At 45.5% G+C, this 13,450-nt stretch overlaps 1 protein-coding gene across 1 annotated transcript; it reads right to left on the reverse strand.

The window, feature by feature from the left end:
- Positions 1 to 1,241: 1,241 nt before the first annotated feature.
- LOC120848795 lies at positions 1,242 to 2,643 on the reverse strand (the record flags this gene model as incomplete). The annotated part of the gene is given in 2 exon segments (XM_040220819.1): positions 1,242 to 1,947; positions 1,949 to 2,643. Coding segments are annotated over 2 exon segments (1,401 nt in total), but the record flags the coding sequence as incomplete, so codon positions are not given.
- Between the last annotated feature and the right edge of the window lie 10,807 nt (positions 2,644 to 13,450).

A 13,450-nucleotide genomic window follows, 5' to 3' on the forward strand; every position in this document is an offset into this window, starting at 1 on the left:
TACACTTTTAAAACGGCTCACAAAACATCTCTTCAACCACATACCTGCAAACTTCGTTCAAATATTTGATTACGACTGTCCTTGGAGTTGTGTCGCTCAACCCGAGGAAAAGCCTTCCCAGAGCAACCAGCGTGTCGGAGGCCTTGCATTCGTACTAAATGCCGAACAGCCAAATTGCTTCCAACAACATGCACAACCCGTCTTCTGCATTAAAACAGATTACAAGCACTCACGATCCACGATAAGGTAAAGAAAGTATGCATCGTCCAGCTCTTGCTCGTGTAGAAGACACATGATGCCGGTAAAATGTTCTTGTCCTGCGTTAGGTAAAAGAAAAAAAAACACAACATATTTTAATGTAGAAGACCAAAACATGTTTGCTCTTGTCAACTGCTATTATTTGCTGCAGTAAAGGCCATAAAAATCAGACTCCACACAGGGATACAGTGGTTATGTGTGAACAAGTAACCGGCGTGTGCAGCAGTATAAAATGAATATGGAATAACAATCGGGGCAACATCTTGACATGAAAGTATTGCGAGGGGTGTAGGAACAAATAGTCCCCGAAAAAATGGTCCTGGAAGTAATGGTCCGGGAACAAATGGTCCCAAGTCCAAGGTAGGTAAACATGGTCCCGTGAGCAGATCATTTTGAAAAAAGATATACCTAGCAATACACTTCATCCGTTATGCAGTCAATGGTTTCCTGAGGGAATCAAGGATTTTGTCTATATTTTGAAGCCGGTTACTTCGAAGAGTGGTCGGGTATTAAACTTCAGTTTATACAAAATCGCAGGAATATTTTGGAAATGAATACTGTCCAACAATTCTTTTTGTACTGTTAATTTAGTGACCTTATATAATATTATAGGAGTTACTACTATTTTCGTATAAGGGGCTTTACGATAGTTATGATGCAAGTGGGCTTTTGAAACAAAAAATGAGCACCTGTAGTCATACTGCTCTGGTCATGAAACACTTCCGTCTCGTTATGACGCGTGGTGGTAGCACACATACCGAGAGGAGCTCGTTGCCTTTATAGGTGCATTAGGTTTGCATGCTTAATTGGTGTTCCTCAATGTCTCTCTAGCCAGATTAGCAACCAAACTACCTAGATTTAAATATTTTTCATGACAAGATGTTCAGAAATCACACAATTTATTGACAAAACATATAAGGATGTGCACGACATATCACACCTGGTGCTCAACACCGAATAGTGCGGCTGACACCTCGAAGGAATTCCTCGATCGTTTTTGCTCCCCGTTCGTACTGGGCGGAGAGAGTCTGCAGTCGGCGCTGCATCTGCATCAGCGCTGTTTTCGTCCTCTTCTTCGGTGGTGCTCCGACAGACTCCTGAGCAATTCTTACGAAGACAGACGAATCTTCTGCCCGTAGGGCGTCGATCGCCTTCCATACAGTCGGGTGGCTATGTCCGACTATGCTGCTGAACCTCCAGTTTCATGCCTCGCAGTGGTTGTTGGTGCGGTGACTGTCTTCTGTTGTGGCATCGTGCACGTTCCATACTTCAGGGGGGAACCTGGCGGGTAGTCGACGCAGATGAATGTTGCCATCAGTTCGTGTGAGTTGGCGAAAAGTTCCAGTCGCATAACAACCATCAAAGTAGGCAAAGAGCTCGGCGGCGTGATGCGGCATGATTGCACGCAGCAAGCGCATTCCGTCCTCGACATCATCCACAGGCAAAAAAGCAAGACCATCGGGCATCCCTACAAAGACTCGAAACGAGTCGCCCCCTTTGTAACAAGTAACCAATCCAAGTTCCTGGATCTTCCTCCAGGTGCTTTGGCATAGATGAAAGAAGCATGCTTTAGTGCGTGTGTCCTCACCAAGGATTGCCTTAACAGCGTTCATCGTTCCTTTCTCGAAATCGGTCATGACGATATTGGGACCCGAGCTCAGCCCGAGCGACTCGCATTCCGAAACAAGCACTGAAAAGCTCTTCGTACGCCTCTTGAGCCGTCCTTGTCATAAAAACGTAGACTACAGACACCGTGCATTCTCCCAGGGGTACAAGAATAACGTACAATTGAAGAAATCCCTTCGGAGCTTAGTCAAAGTTGCCATCCATGAACCATGTGCTGCTTTCGGAAAGTAGTCTCAAGCATGGGGTGCTCGCCAACACCAAGAGCCTTGCATCAGCCTCGGGTCCATTTTCGTAAAAGAGGAACCTCTCAGGTACATGCCCCGCTGTCATCGTCCACAGAGCGTCGATTACAAGATCTCGAAGAGAGCTGGGGTTTGGAGGGTAAGCTAAACATCGCTGTTTGCGGGTGGTCCTCTTCAGGCTGTCTTCACTTTTCATCATGGTCCTTCTTTCGTCCCGAAGATCTTGCATCAAGTGTGTGACGACAGTTGCAGGCTTCTCATTTGACATCAAGGCCATTTCCTTCATGACGATACATGTCTTCGCGACGTTAGTTGCACTCTCACTGGGAGGGTGGTCGTGCTCAGAACTTACTATAACGTCTTCAGAATTCTCACTAGTGATAATCGATCCCTTGCAACATTGACCGCGCTTGGCGCATCGCCAGCGAATGCCTGTCGTTATGTCTTTGTGACGCGTTTTCATGAAGCCCCCGAAACACAGTTTTCGCCCGCCCTTATTGGACTTGATAACTTCCATCCTGAAAAGTAAAAGTAATTAAAAAGTAATTAAACTAAGGCCTCTCTGGGAGATGTCTTACAATACGCAAATATGTCGACATCAGGATACTCGTTTCAATTGTTTATGGAATTACTACCTTGATTTGGTGTGTAGACAAACGTATATGAATTATAAGAAACACGAGCGGATAGTGCACTGGGACGATATCGGGGTGGCTGTTCGTTAGAGTTCAATGTTTTAAGGCGTCATTTCATAGTATAGAGCGCTAAACTAAAACATATATTATTCAATAGGAAAATACACGGAAAACTATTATTTAAAATATCAAAATATTCTCTGTCCTCTGTATACTTTTCACTTTCAGATTGTTTGAGGTTCAACCCAATTTGGTACAATCAATTAACTTTCTAAAGCTCTAATCATAGTATCAAATATATTTTGAGTGCAACGCTTAGTAAAATGTTTATATAATACTGCAGTCTAATACAACGTAAAAAAATCACTTACCTTAATATAATGAGAGACCGTCAGAAAACGTGGCAGGTCCGGTAACTTCAGGTGTCACTCGCTAACTGAAGCTGAATCGTCAAAACCAGAGTAGCGCTTATCGCATTCGACAAGGTTCACTGCCATTGGTTACTCTCCGGCAAAGTCTAGGTAACTAAAAAAGGCAAGCGTGCCAAGCCCCCCCTCCCCTCCGCCCACGATCTCACCTTAGAGACAAGGTCACTATGCAACAATGGGACAAGCTCCGTGTGGGTTATGTAGGGTTCTGCGTTTTCGGAATATATTTTTTTGCAAAAGCGGAGGGTGCTTTTCGTAGTTTATTTTTTATCACAAATTCGGAGTTATACGGAGCTCTTTCTTAGGAAACACCCAATTCGGAGTTTATCGGGGTTTAGTGGGAAGAAATGGAACGTAAAAAAAAAAAACTGTTAGTGAATTCGCTTAAGTATTTTTTTTATATAGGCGAGCTGCATTCGATTGCCTCGTTAACATAGATCACCGTAGAAGCTACATCATTTTTTCTACGGGTTGAAAATATACTATTTTGTGACGCTTGCAGAACAAAAGTTAAAATAAAAAAGAATATCAGCGTAAAACATCTCTGAACTTCCAAGAAAATATTAAAACCGGTCAAGTTCGAACCGGTAAAATTTTTACTGGAGAGTGTTTCTGGATTTTATCGGATTTATCCGAAAACGCAGAACCGATATTCATCTGGGACCATTTTTTCCTAGTTTGTACTCGGGGCCATTAATTCCGGGAGCATTTATTCCGGGACCATTTGTTCCGGGACTTTTGTTCCGTTTCCCTATCGCGAGATAATCTTAGGGACACTTTTGAGTATCTATATATGTACCAAGATGCATTTGCAAAATCTGTTTGGATTCCAGTAGTGAAATACTTTAGCGATGTATATCATGATAGGCTGCTAGACTTGTGTATCTTGCTACATTTATTGTTGGAAATAAGCTGACAGTTTTGGAGATAAAAAAAAAATGCGACGCCACAAATCCGACGCATCACTGGTTCGTTTTCGCAATGAGTGATTTTTTTGCTTTGCGGTGACATTTTGCTTTTACAGAGGCCAGTTTTCTTTCTGCAGACAGAGACCTTCCTGTGAACATTTGAGGTTACTGTTTGGATAAGAGGACACCAACATATGCACAGATAAGAAACAATACGTCCAAAAGGGTCGGAAGACGAAACGTACGGACGTTTGGCCAGACACGCTTTGTCAGGCGGTGTCATCGGTCGCCAGCATTCATTGGGTACGGTACTGGGTTCTTAAAAAGAAAAGAAAGGACAATAAAAGAACAGAAGGCGGGGAGATTAGGTGCTCCAATCTACGTCAGCCACGGAGGCGCCCTTCTCACCTCGCCGCCCTGCATTTATGAACCGTATAGGGCTGCCGACTGACCATAACGGTGCATGCTGATATTTTTTCTTTGGCTAATTTTAATTGTTTTGCTTCCTCCTCTACACTGTGAAAACCCAGGTGATGGTTACAGAAAACAGCGAACATAATATTGTCTCGTATGAAGCTGTAAAAATTAATTTTCACGACGTAAATTTTATGTACAGACACCGGCCATATGCTTCCACGCCCGAACATCAACCGGTTCAGCGAAAAACCAGCATGCAGCGCGTCGAGCGTGGCAACCTTGACAGCTGTGGTTTTGAACGGTGGAGGCGGTTATTGCACAAAAACAGGTGCTCGTGATAACATATTTCTACACCTATCTGTGACGCGTTGTTATGTTTGCTCTTCGCTGCACCCCTCGAATATATGACAAACAAAGGCGTTCTGAATAAACTACACAATGAGTTGTAATACTGTTAAAATTTGGGCTAGTTGAAGCATGTTTACGGGTAAAGCAGCGCGAACAAGGACACAGGACAGAGAAGATGTACTTACACAGACGGAGGGCTGACCTGTCAACTCTTTATTTTTAAAGGAACATCCAACGGTGTGGTCAAGCCAAACAACACTTACATCGCGGCAGATGACCGTCACATGATCGTCACAAGTTAAAGCGGCTCAAAAGTGCCAACTCACAATCTTAAATATCTATTGAAGGCGCGCTGAGACATTTGTCTTTGAACTTGGAAATGTAAAGGGCTCAGTTACCTCCCTAGTTCGTTGGTGACTGTGTCTTCCCAGGACCGTGGTATCTTCCAAAACCGGAGAACAACCACATCTGTCCCAGTGAACCGCCATATTCCCTGACAGAAATGCCCTAATTGAACACGCGTGTTCACGTAACCTATCATTAATGCAGCAACCGGTCTGGCCGATATAAACTTCTTTAAGAGTCCGGGGAATACTGTAGAACCCCCCCCCCCCCCCCCCCCCCCCCCCCCACGCAAGGGACAAACTTGTTTTTATGCTTCTTTTCACATCCCACCCTGGCAACCGATCCCCTCTCCACTCTCGCATATGAACGTCCCAGCTTGGCGGTGCTGAGAAAACGACAGGAACATCGTGGCGTTGCGCTACTTTCTTTAACCTATGCGCCACCTTATGGATATAGACCGACACGCGGAGCTGCTCTGTTTACCAACACGGCCGGAAGGCCGCGCATGCGCGGTAGCTATGTGGGCAAAAGCAGCCCGGTCAAGGTATATGCACATGGGTAGCGAAGCTTCGGCCAAAAAGCGGTTCAAAAAAAATCGCCAGCGACATCGGCCTAGAGGGTCGCGTGAAGGATGCGATTGAAGCGCGACTAGGAGAGGTTGGGACAAACGTTATTAAAATTAATTAGTTTGTGACTAGAGGTATAATCATTTGTATTTTTAAACAAGCTAAATATAATTATTAGATATTATCAGTTCATATTTGTCGCGCTACAAAATTCAAAAATGTTTTGTTTTTTCTGATAATATGCATACTTCTTATTACCGTCCTCTGTACGCCACTAGCAAAAAAACCAGCTAGCAATAGCGATATTCGCAGTTCTGTGTAGACTTCGTGGCGCGCGGAAAGACACGCTGCTGACGTCCGTCTGCTTGCTTGTGTTTGGGCCTCCACGTGCTCTTCGCTTTGAATTGTTTTAGCGGCAGTTAACACCGTTTGGGAAGTTTTGTTTGCTCGGGCGTGATTAGCCATGTTACTTGCGCGGGAAGTTGGCACTCGTGCGCTTAGACCTTGGACACTACTGCGTCCAAGGGGCTCAACGTGCGACGATGAGCACAGCGCGATACGGAAGGAAACGGTGCTCCGTGGAAGCATTTGAAAGCGACACACGCACGGCTGGCCTCTCGCTGCACCGGTTTTCCCTCCACTCTCGAAGGTGAGACTTAGCTGCTGTCAGTAACATGCCTGCTGCGTGATGTCATGCCCCATTGTTCAGTTTTCTTTTAACTCTTGTTAGTTTTACCTAAGACTATTATGGTTGTCTGGATGTGCACAAGAAACTACACCTGGAGGCGTAATATGATGCTATAGTAGTAATGTTGATTTCGCAGCGTTGTGTGCTGTCATTATAAAATTGCCCACGATATTCAAATTTACCTGTACCGGCCTGGCTCTGAGGAGCCTAGTGTCATGATCATTGGCGTGGTTATCAGTGGTACAATACAGATATATAGCACGGCATCTGTGCGTAAGACTCGTGTTTTAACTCTTCATGATGTACACGGAGCGTTATGTCATGCATTTGTAAATTGTCCTTGCTCTGATTTGCTTCGGTTTGTGAACATTTTGGCTACGTTTTCTTTTCGTAAGTATTCACGGCTCCCACATAGCACCATGCCTTATCTGCAGGCGCGAAGCCTGGGTTCGGCTCTGCAATAACCGAAGTCTATAGGGGAAGACTTCACGGCAGCTACGAGACAGGGTAGTTTGCTCCTTACATTTTGAGGAGTCAGCTTTCCTGCGGCCTGGACACCTCCGTCACAATGCGTTGCCAAGTGTGCTTCCCACAAAAGCTAAGCAGACCAATAAACCTTCCGTGCACACTTTGTGACTAAGCATGGTTAACCCGTTCTCAGAAAAATAGTTACCACATGGGGCTGAAATATTGCTTCTGTGGGCTCATAACATTTTTATATTATTTGCAGAGACAACACATGGCGAAATTTCCAGCGAAAGTCCTCCAGGTTCAGCGGTTGTGCATGGTGAGCTTTTTCATTGTAACTAGCATAAAGTGGCAGCAACTGCCAGCACCACTGCTTTACCTTATGGTCTTCATGACCTGAGCATTTTGCAATAGAACTGGGTGAGATTAGCTGAAAAAAGCTGATAGAACATGACCAGAGGTACTGCTAGAAGTTTATTTCAGGCCCGTTTATGATGACATGTTTTATTTGAGCTGACATAATCAACGTCAATATCGGTCCACAGAGCATCTTTTGCCCATGCCGTCAGTCACCCAGTCTTCCAAAAAAAAGCTGCTCATAAAAGAGAGTGATTTGCATTTTGTGTTAAAATAGGCAAATTCACCATATATTTGCAGAGGTGAGTTCGCCACCCTCGCTGAGCTACACATACTTCGGCAGTTCAGACTCGCGGAGCTCCTGTGGTCATCCTGACAACCAGTGTTAGGCGAAATGGAACTTTCGTGGGAACAAGGCGATTTTCCTTGTCGTGTGTTATAATAGACACATAAGAAGGAACTCAACTACTGTTCCATGGCTAACTTCACGCTAAATTTGCAGACAGAAGTTCGCCAGCCTCATCGAGCTGCACGTACTCCGACCGCTCAGACTCGCGGAGTTCCCGTGGCCACCCTGACCACCAGTCTTCTGAAATAAACCTGTCATAAAAACGAAGGTGAATTTCCTTTTTATCCGTTCAAATAGAGGAATAAGGGAGGGCTTCACCCTCTTCTCCTTCGCTAAATTCACATTAAATTTGCAGAGCGGATTTCTGCGGCTTCATGGGACCAGACATACTCGTGCTCCTTATTAGGTAACAGTCTACTAGGGGCCCATATTACGTGGTGGCCGAATATTGTTTGTGCTATCCTTTTATTCCAAGTTTTTTTTTTTTGTGAGCTTGCTTTTTTAACTGGTCGAAACAGCGAAACTTGAGGAAGGACAAGAAACAAGGAGTATACAGACAGGCGTTGTAAAAGTACACAGAGAGGCACTGTTTCTACCAGCTAAGATGGAAAACCAACTCGCCCAAATTTCCACTTTTTGACCTTGCTTTTTTTACTTACAGTTTTTGTAAGAAAGTACAGCGGAACGTGGCTGACATGGAGATTCCGGTTTCTTCACCGTCGCCTAGAGACTACCTCTCTGTCTGTGCTGCTGGGTCTTCTCGCAAATGTGAGTGGTTTTATGATGTAAATTTTTTTCTTTTGCAGTTTTTTTTTGGTGAAATTATAGAAGATCAAACCGCAAAAATAAAAAGCCAAGGCTCAAAAAACACCAGTGGATGCTAAACTTTATCTTGGAAGCTGATGGCGCAAGGGGTCACATAACACAAGACTGGGTAGCTGGCAGCTACCCAGAACAAATCAAAGTTAGTTCAAAGTTCACAACATTTTTGTGTTTCACGGTATACTGTCATTGTCAAGCACACAAAAATACAAAACAAATTATGTTCCTCACGCAGATGTTAACACCATCAAATCAAAACAGCTCAACCGGTTTCACTGAATCATAAGCCTTCCCGCAAAACCTCACGTAAGACTGTTTTTTATAGGTATCGAAAAGCTGCCTTGGTCATATGTGTGTGATGCCGAGCCTGTCATGGTCCCTTGCCCTGTCTGCCAAACATTAGTTGACTGTTTTTGTGCGAGCGCTTCACTGTTACAGTGCCATCGGCATAAGTAAGGTATGGTCAAGCTTTAAAAATGCATTTCACAGTTTGGATGCCTATTCTGACTTGAATGTCTTTGTGTGCGCCCTTGTCTTTTTGAACTACCAGGTCTCTGGCCAACATGAAGCGCCTAGTCCGACATAAAGATGTAATGCTGCTTTCCTTATCTTGAATTGCATATGTGTAGTCTGTCATACTTGCTGTTCTTGTTTAAAGACACTTCAAGTCATTGAGGAGTATTTTTGAGTGTGAATAGATTACACATTTAATAAATTGGTGGCGAGTGAAAGTTTTTCTTGGAGACCTGATCTGGTTCATTTGTCAAATTGCAGCACCCGGCAAACGGCAGCATCGACAAGAAGATGGTGAACACCCTGAGAGTCAAAATGCGACAGCTTCAAGAGCGCAACAAGAGTCTGCAAAGAAGGCTGCAACGGCAACGTCAGATGACTGTTGCCTAAGTCGTTGAGAGTGTCCGCGGTCATGTGTCTCCTGCTGTCGCTGCACTCGTTGAAGCCCAGCTTAGAATAAGCAATGTGAGCCGGTTTGGCCAGAAATGAATACAGCAGCAAAGTGTAAAGCTAGGCAGCAAGTGCACATGCTACGCACGTGAGACCACCCAGAGTACTTTTTAAAGCAGAGTAGGCATGTTCTATTCGAACCTCTAATTTTCTTCGTGTTCTTGAAGAGTAATGCAGTCTTCTAACTGAGTCACATATATAGCTTTTAGAACTGAGAAGCAACACTGGCTTATGAAGTGCAGCATACCACAGGGCTCCAAGATGGTTTACTCCACTTGGCCTCTCTGACCTGCACCAAACAATCGTTTCGTTGCAGTGTAGCAGCACCAGCAGATGCAAGTTAAAATATTTTCAGCATTATGGTACAGTGCCCAAGGACTGCGCAGACAAGTGTAGTTTTTTTCTGTGTGTTACTGTGGTGACTGCAGTTGTCGTCGGAACACTGTGAAACCTCTGAGTTATTGGTGGCTGCCTGTAAACTGTCAATGTCATCACAACATCCAGCCGATTGTACATTGTCTCATTATGTTAGAATGCGCCTTATGTACCGATATACTAGTTTTCTTCCACCATTACACTTTCAAAGTAGTGAATACCGATTGTATGATTCTAGTGAGTAATCTGATTGAATGATTGTAAGTAAATAGAACAAATAAAACGCGACTGTTAATGCGACGTTGGACTTGCATTAGAGTTACTGTAGTGTATTTCATACACAACACACTCCAGCAATTTGATCCACTCTTTTTTTGTGAAATTACATCATTCGCTTTAAGGTTTCCCACATATTTCCTAGGGATCCTGAAGGAACAAAGAGCAAAACACTGGCTCGAGTTTAACCACAGTGCGAAGACACGATGGTGTGATGAAACTACTCTCATAGCAGGTCGGCTAACAAAGTCGGTTGCAGAAAAAAACATTTCGAACAAATATAAGAGCAAGGGCAAATACGGGCCTAAACGATACAGTATAGATTTAACACCTCAAGAAAAACCCGAGACTGCAGGTAAAAAGAACGACACACACACTAAAAAGTATCAAACAAAGCTCAAACAAAGAGCTATGTTTGAGACTTCTTAGTGTATATGCCGTTCATTTTACCTGTAGTCTCTGGAATAATTTTTGTTTAATTTTCGCGACAAACCGCACGCACGCATGACGTCACGTTTTTTTTTTACGGAAGTGTCGTCATTTCCAGTTTATTTTTGTTCCGCCGGAAGTGTCCCCGCGACTCATAGATGGCGCTAAAGCAGCCCCATGGGCCGCCATTTTTTCGACATATGGGCTTCTATGGAAGCTTCGCTACCCATGTACATATACCTTGGCCCGGGTCTCCGTGTTTTCGCCATTGCGCTCTATGGTGTGCGCTCGTTGTTGACGTTGTAGGGACGCTTGAATCTTTATTTGTGCGTCGTATTTCCTCATAACGTATGTCGTATGGTATGCCCGACTATTTGAGCTCGTTGCCCGAGCCTGAACGGTAGCGGTATCGAAACAAACTGTGCGTGGACGGCGTTGCCTACGAGGATCCGTGCGTCGTAAACAAGGCCTAGGTGCAGGACTTCCGACGTAAAGTTGCTGCCACGGAAGTCGACGACTCAGATCATCGTTCATTTAGTTTTCGCCAAGTCAGTTTACGCCCGACACGCTGCAGGCCTACAAGTCTCTCGAGGCCTACGATTACATCGAGTCGGTTTCCGCACTGCCGGCGGGATCAGCAGACTGTGTGTCTGCGGAAGTGTGTAATTAATTGATTAAATACACAAACCGTCTTCAAGTCAAGGTATGATATTTTTCATACCCTCGTGACCACAAGGCATTACAACCAGTAAAGGTTTGTCCGTTCTGAAGTCTTGGCGGTAACAGGTTACAAGTAACGGCGTTACCAGGAACGCGTTACTTTTTTCAATAACGTAGTAACCCACTCGTTCCGTTTTCAACACAGTAACGGGTAACGTACTTATTTTACTATTTCAAGTAACGTAGTTACGTTAGTCGTTACTACTTCCCAAGTCTTAAAGAAATTACACTTCAATTGTTTCCGTGTTTTAGGCGTCAAGCTGTTTTTCTTTGCGTTTTTTCTCGTAAGTATTTAGGTGAAACCGTAAAAAGAGATAAAGTAGTTATGTTCAGTTTCTGCTTGATATATGACCTATATCGTCAAAACCGTAATATGTGTTAAATCATAATTTAAAAAAAGTATCGCAGACGTAACGTGCCTTACTTTTTATCGGTAGCGGTAACGCGTTCCTTTTATTTTAGATAACGTAGCTCAGTAACGCGTACCTTTTATTTGCAGGTAACGAGTAGCGTATTTCAATACTTTTTTCGGTAACGCCTACAACACTGCCGTTCTGTCGCTGATCCCCTTCTGCTCGGTAGCACGGGCGTAGCGAGCCTCCGACGAGCGCTTGGCCGGTGCGTTGTGCGCGAACACCGTGGGAACAAAATTCGGGTAGTCTCGATCAGACTACGGTTTCCCTGCACATAAGCAAGCCTCAGGACGGAGATTGAAATGGAAGCCGCACTTGCCTCCAAGAAAGTGTTTGCCGCACAAACGATCGTTCGCGCGAGGCGACCATTCTTTTCGATCCACGGATATTATCCACCTTCTATGCCTTTCAGAGTCTGCCGGGAACTTGTGGAAACTCACTCCGCTGCTTTTCTTGTACATTTCGGTGCAATTACGGGAACACAGCTTCGCGGCATGCTGAAATGCTATGACGCCCATGCGAAACATGCGCGCTTTTGCCCACACCCCCCGGCTCCGGCGCGATCGCAGCGCCGCTGCAGCTCCGTGACGTCAAGCCCGCGTGTCGGTGTATAGGGAACCACCACCGGTTTCTAGACTTTTTACACATAACTACCTCCGGATATCTCACCCTTTTCAAGAGGCACTCAGCCGCGCCTACCAGGAGATTGCCAGTGTAAGAGTCGCGTGAGTATCTGATCGTTTCCTGGAAACTGAGGTAATCGACCTTTAACCGTTCGGATGGGGGCACCCCGACGGCTCCCCCCGAGGATAGGGGGATGAGCGGCATGAGCCCTTTTTAATCTGTGGCCGGGAAGGAGACAGACATTCTTGGCTGTCGCCGCGAGGTAGTGGCACCCTCCCCGGCTTTGTCGTCACGGCGCGTTCCCAGTGACGGCTTGTCCTGTCGGGAGACTGCTACCAGGGCCGTAACCAGGGGGGGGGGGGGGGGGGGGGGGGTTAGAGGGTTCTGACCTCCCCCGAAATTCTTTTCTGGGTACGGCCCTGGTCGGTGCACTTGCAGCCAGCCGATTTTAATCTATACCTCTGCGCACGCGCAATGGCACCGGTCAGCTACCGGGTACCAAACCGAGACCGGTTCTTCGGTTTGCTATAACTCTCCATTATATGCCACCGATGCACATGATTCATAGGCGAAAATAAGACAAAATGGCCGCCGTTGTCCCCGAAACCCCCCCCCCCCCTCCCCCCCCGAAAGTTTTTTCTGGGTACGGCCCTGACTGCTACAATGAGGTTTTAGCGATGAGGGGCGCCGGTCTGGGTCCACTTGGACTCTATTACGGTTTACTCGCTAACTTCAAAGGACACTGCGCAAATTTGTTTTGACGCCGCGAAGTGGGGGGTGTTTCCCCCGCAAAGTTGTAAAGTATCGCCCGGATTGGGAGAGTTCCCCAAGGCGTTTAGCATTATTTTTCTTTTTAGAAAAGGAAAAGAAAGAGTTATGTGGCTTCCCTGTGATTGGGGGAGGACCCGCTGGCACTGGGGCCAATAGAATTGTATAATCGTTTTGATTGAGGCCCTGTGTCAGTGGGAGTTTTCTCGACCGCGCTGGCGAGAGAACGTTGAGTTTGAACAAGCCCGTGCGCGGAGCAAGTTATCTCCCGCGGTCCGCCGGTCCGTGTAGCTTTGTGGCAAGCGACGAGCAATTTCTTTTAGCCTCACCGTGCACGGTGGGCACTTTGCGCCGAGGCGCGTTTTTTTTTGTATTTCTACTGCCGTGAGCGGACAGTAGAGTCCTGTAACCAAGTTTGCCGTTGT

This window comes from Ixodes scapularis, unplaced genomic scaffold, assembly GCF_016920785.2.
Source record: "Ixodes scapularis isolate PalLabHiFi unplaced genomic scaffold, ASM1692078v2 PGA_scaffold0__279_contigs__length_252992795, whole genome shotgun sequence".
Classification (NCBI taxonomy): Eukaryota; Metazoa; Arthropoda; class Arachnida; order Ixodida; family Ixodidae; genus Ixodes; species Ixodes scapularis.